Here is a 5,534-nt window from a genome sequence, read left to right on the forward strand (position 1 = left end):
CCAAACTTGATTAGGCATCTAGGCTTAGAAACTTCAACAAATTTATTATTATTATATAAGCATAGTATATTTTATTTTGTCTGTTAAATATGTACATAAATAAAGTAAACAATAATCTTGTCAAGCTCAATTATAGAAAATGACTCAGATGTTGTGAGCTCGAGTTTTAAACACAGAGTTCGAAACGAGCAAACTCGATCTCTCTCTTAGCCCTTAATCATAAAATATGTATCCATAGACCGTAGACGCTTTGTCTAACTCTAATCCCATAGCATCTCTCGTCGGTCTTCATTCTACCCCTTTGTTTCTGTGACTCACCACCATACGACAAGTCGAGAGGACCCAACAAATAAAATAATATTCAACACACTTTATTTCATTTGCATCAATAATTAAATTCGCATTTTAAAATCTAATTAACAAGTCAGACCTAGAGAAATCTCCTCATTTTCATTGACCATTCACAAAGGCATCAATCTTTTGTACTTGAAAAACCACAAAAACGAACTGAATAGAATGGCGCCAGAAATCCCGGTGATCACAAGCACCCATTCGAATGCCGATGGATCCTTAAACAAAGGTATCTGAAAATTCATCCCGAATATCCCTGCTACAACCCCAAACATGGCAACTACAAATGTTGCTGTCGTTAGCACCAGCTCAAACTGTATAAGTTGGTTTCTAACATTATCCTGTAAGTCAAATGGTCAATCTAATAAAAAAGATTTCGACACTTAACAGTTTTCTCCAAGAACACCTACATAAGAAGCGAAACATACCAGTTGAATGTTGATGAAATCTTCAGTATCATCAATGTATTCCTTCAGCTAGTAGTACACAAACAAAAAAGGAAGTCAACAACAATGTATTTAATATGTTAATGTAAACAACATACCGATGTAAGCTTATTAAGAGTGCTATCAGCGACGATAAAATAAGCTTCCAGTAGCATTTCCAGCTCGTCAATCTTTTCCGCAGCACTCTCGGAACTCTTTGGGCTTTCATGCCTGCTCCTTGCAAGGCTCAAATTTCGGTCAAGCCTACGAGCATTTGGAGGTGAAGAGACCGGAGAAATTGGTGCAGAAATAGATTGAATCCCGTCCGTTGATCTGTGTCCTGCCAGAGATTGATCTCCACCATAGAATGATGACTCCATTTTCCTTTTCTTCTCAGTTAAATACATTTCAGCCATATCTCCATCATCGTCCATGAGTTGCTCTATCTCATCTCTTACCTATATTCAAATGTTCAACATAATCGTAAATAAAAACAAATGTTAACCCTTTACTTATATTTCTAACTGCGTCAATAAAAAGTTAGCTAAAAAAGAAACATGTCAAACGGGTCGATAGTGGCCCAAATTGAATTTTAAAGCATAAAACTGGCTTAATCATTTTATTTGGAAAAATATGTTATTGAAATAACGTAAATTTGTAATCATGTTTGTCATGGTAACTATTTGGATTAGGGCCGCAAACGAACCAAACGAACACGAACAATTCGTTTGTTTAGGAAATATATGTGTTCATGAACACTTACCGAACGAGATTTTAAGTTCGTGTTCATTAAGGAAATATATGTGTTCACGAACAATTCGTTTGTTAAGGAAATATACGTGTTCATGAACACTTGCCGAACGGGATTTTATGTTCGTGTTCATTAAGCATTCATGAACAAAATATATAATACACTAATACTTATTAAACATTTTGTTTATCGGAATTTTGAAGTATTTAAACAAAATATAAAAACTAATGACACTAATGAACTATCGAACACAAACGAACACGTTCACGAACATAAATGAACGAATGTGGCCTATGTTCATGTTCGTTCATTTAACTAACTAAACGAACGAAACTTCTTGTTCGTGTTTGTTTATTTATTAAATGAACGAACACAAACGAACTTCCCGCCGAACGGTTCACGAACTGTTCGCTGAATGTTCGGTTCATTTGCAGCCCTAATTTGAATGAAAACTGTTTCAATCCCGACCCACCCATGTTGCTAACTCGGGTAATAGTAATGACGAGATGGGCTATTTGACCTTCTGAACTCTTCGGGTCAATGCAACTAGTCTGCTTTTTAATCTACGAGCACGTTCCAAGTTTGAAGTACTGATCTTTGATGTAAGTTCATCTAGCAACGGATACGCTTCAATCTCTAATTCTGCAGCCTGATGAAATTAACTAAGATTTATAACCTCTTAAACTAAAACAAATTTTACAAGATTATATCATCTTATATCCCAAAAACTAATAAACAAACCTGCGCGTCCAAAAACGTACAAGCAGCCTCAAGAGCAACTTCTAAAGCCTTAAACTCAAACGGCAAATAATCAGGCGATATGCATCCAAACGCCCCCCTAAAACTCCTACCACCTTTCCTTCTACTAAAATCCGAGCTTTCTGATTGCCAAACATCATCATTCCCCGCAGCTTTTAACCGACGCTGCAACTCCACCACATACTGTAACACATAACTATCAAGAGAATTCAAAAGCAAAACTTCATCAGACGTTATAATACACCGAATCTGCTCCAAATTTACAACTATAGCCTTCTCTCTGCCAAGAATCGTCGACGGGTAGACAAATAACGGATCAAGTAACCGAAGATCGCGCGCAGGAAGATCACATCTCCTCATCATTGTGTTTTTGTCAACTTCAATAACTTCGGATTCCCCTGTTGCAGCGTCCACTCGGATCCATGATCGAAGACCTTGACCGTGTTTTTTCAGGCCTATTACATCTCTAGGGTTTATCACAGACGCAGGTTTTGTCGGTAGCAGACGCTCTTTTAGGTCTTCCATTAGTGAGATCTAACTGCAAACAGAAACACGCAACGATTCGGTATCTCAACTACTATAAAATCAATCTATACTTATAGCATTACTCATATAGCAACTACTCAAGTATCCCTCTTTCATCAACATGATTATGAACCTGATTACTACATCTAGCTTAAACAGTTTATTATCCTACATAGTATTACGCGATTATCCGAACACAACCGATGAAATGTATGAAAGATCACTCACTTGCTTCATCCGAAACGTACAAATTAGGGTTTCGGTCAACCGAATTTCGAACACAGCAGTTAAAATGACGTAATCAAACAACCTGCAACAGAAAACACCTGAAATTAATGATAAAATGACTGAATTATGAACCTGAATACCTGATTACTTCATCCACACATACAAACAGTGGTAACAAAGTGCAATACATTATAATTTGTAGTTTAATTTACACAAATTTATTTAAAAATATTCTACAATTAAATCTACTTCCATCAACTTTACTTCAAAATCACGCAATCAATTTATCCGAATACAATCAATGAAAATATGAAATGTATGAATATTTACTTACTTGTTTCATCCACAATGAGTGAATTATGATGAAAGCAAATTTTGGAGTGTATGTAACTATGTGTATACACCGATTCAGAAATCAGAATCTTAGAGACACGTCACGGGTGACCCAAATACGTTAGTGGGGTTCCTGCATGCCTCAAACGACGTCGTCTTTAGTTGGTATATCTACGGTGATCTACATCGTTCAGTTTAAAGAGAGAGTGTATCCAACTAAAAGATTTGTTTTTTATCTACGGTGATCTACATCGTTCAGTTTAAAGAGAGAGTGTATCCACTAAAAGATTTGTTTTTTATTTTTTAATTCAAAATTATAAAGCATATGTATGTTTTTTTTTTCTTCAAACGAGTAGAATGTTATAATGTTTTTTTTTTCTTCAAGAGTAGAATGTTATAAAATTTCCAATAAATATAGCTTTAAGATATCATATGAATCCAAAATTGTATTATTTTTCATTTAATATGAATATATTGTTAGAGTATCTTTCTAGATGATGTTTTTTTGTAAAGTTCTAATGCACTTTTGATGATGAAATAAACTTATTACAGATAAAAAACTGAATTCTGATGTAAACACTTAAAGAATAACTCTAAAATCAAGGGATTTTTACATATTTCTCCATCTAAAGAAGCCTTATTATATATTTCTCCGATTCTTAAATTTAATTACATATTTCCCCTTTCTAAAGAAAGTTTATTACATATTTCCCCAATTCCTTAATTTAATTACATATTTCACCTTGCTAAAGCACATATATTACATTTTTATTCATTTCATTAAAAATATTCTTATATAATTACTATTTTACCCTTAATGAATTTATTAAATAACTAAATACATATTTCCCATTCTAATAAAATCTATTAAAAAATTATAAGATTAACAATATGTTTTTTTTGCTTTTTAGGTTTATTCCTTGTGTAAATTGAATATAAATCGGAACCGGGACTAGACACAAAGTTGATTTTTGGTTTGTTGGGTTATATTAGTTGTTTACTAATTAAAATTTGAAATCAAATCTCTTTTTATTCGAGTTAGAAATCTGTAAGGTTCTAACCAAATTGATTAAATTCAAGTTACATAGTTTAGATGTACTTGAATCAAGTTATAAATTCAAGTATTTTATTCTCTCTAGAGTTTGGGTTTTTTTTTTTTCTAAATTAAATATGAAAATAAAGTTCCAGATGGTTCCAACGAAAAATATTTATATACATATACTATCAATTTAAAACAATGTTAGGCATCATTGTTTGTAAATTGTGCTATATATATTGTACCAGCTATTAGGTGGTGTACCATTAGCTTTGTTTCTATTTTGTTTTAAACAATTTGGGGATTTGGGTTTCCTCATATAGCACACACATGTGTGTAAATAGAGCGAGCGAGCGAGCGAGAGAGAGAGAGAGAGAGAGAGAGCGAGAAATGGAGAGGCAGGGTGGCCAGCCACCATCTCTGGTGGCGGAGCTAGGACGGATCTGTGGTGGAGCCTTCTAATCTCCGGCGAGTGCTGTAACCCCAAGGAATCAGGTCATCTGGCAAGAATTCCGGTAAGCCTCGATTCAGTTGCATGCTCCCTTTTCAGTTAGATGGGTATACATTGTGTCCATTGAAGGTATTTTCAGTGTTACAGGACTCCGGTGAAGCTCTGGCGAGTTCTCAGGTTGCCGATCTGGGTCTGCATATCATTAAATCTTAAAGATCGGTGGATGACTCGTATCATGACAGGTGGACTTAAATCCGAAAATCAGCATGGGTACAAGGGACAGATGGCGACAGCGGCTGCTAGAACTAGGGTTCCGACGTCCATCTGTATCCCTCTGTCAGAGTGTCAGTTCAATTTGTCTTTCCATTTCATTGGAAAACTATTGCTTTGGGTATTCATGATGTTTTAGGGCATGTGTAGTCATAAAGCCCTCAAAGGGGCGTTATGCGCCATGTGGCATGCCACGTCAGCAAAGGGGCTTTATGGGGCTTTATGCAATTTGGGGCCGTAGTCATAAAGCCCCTGTGTAATCATTACTCAATTAATTTAATTTTCTATTTTTTAAATAATTTATAAGTTTTATAAAATAAAAAACATTTCATTAAATAAAAAACACTACATTAAAAATAAAAAAAAAAGTTACACTAAAAAAAAAATTACACCTAAAAAATAAAT

At 34.6% G+C, this 5,534-nt stretch overlaps 1 protein-coding gene across 3 annotated transcripts; it reads right to left on the reverse strand.

The window, feature by feature from the left end:
* Positions 1–350: 350 nt before the first annotated feature.
* Positions 351–3,547, reverse strand: LOC110941604 (magnesium transporter MRS2-1). 3 transcript variants are annotated; one of them, XM_022183262.2, is made up of 7 exons: positions 3,374–3,547; positions 3,040–3,121; positions 2,269–2,824; positions 2,048–2,176; positions 896–1,234; positions 780–827; positions 351–692 (listed from the first exon to the last, which is right to left on the reverse strand). In XM_022183262.2, exons 3-7 carry the CDS (start codon positions 2,809–2,811, stop codon positions 462–464), a joined length of 1,290 nt encoding a protein of 429 aa, XP_022038954.1. In that variant the 5' UTR covers positions 2,812–2,824; positions 3,040–3,121; positions 3,374–3,547; the 3' UTR covers positions 351–461. The 3 variants fall into 3 exon arrangements, with proteins under 3 accessions (XP_022038954.1, XP_022038955.1, XP_022038956.1); XM_022183263.2 differs by having other exon boundaries at positions 3,040–3,137; XM_022183264.2 differs by having other exon boundaries at positions 471–631.
* Positions 3,548–5,534: the final 1,987 nt, after the last annotated feature.

The sequence above is a fragment of the Helianthus annuus genome, chromosome 5, assembly GCF_002127325.2.
Source record: "Helianthus annuus cultivar XRQ/B chromosome 5, HanXRQr2.0-SUNRISE, whole genome shotgun sequence".
Taxonomy (NCBI): domain Eukaryota; kingdom Viridiplantae; phylum Streptophyta; class Magnoliopsida; order Asterales; family Asteraceae; genus Helianthus; species Helianthus annuus.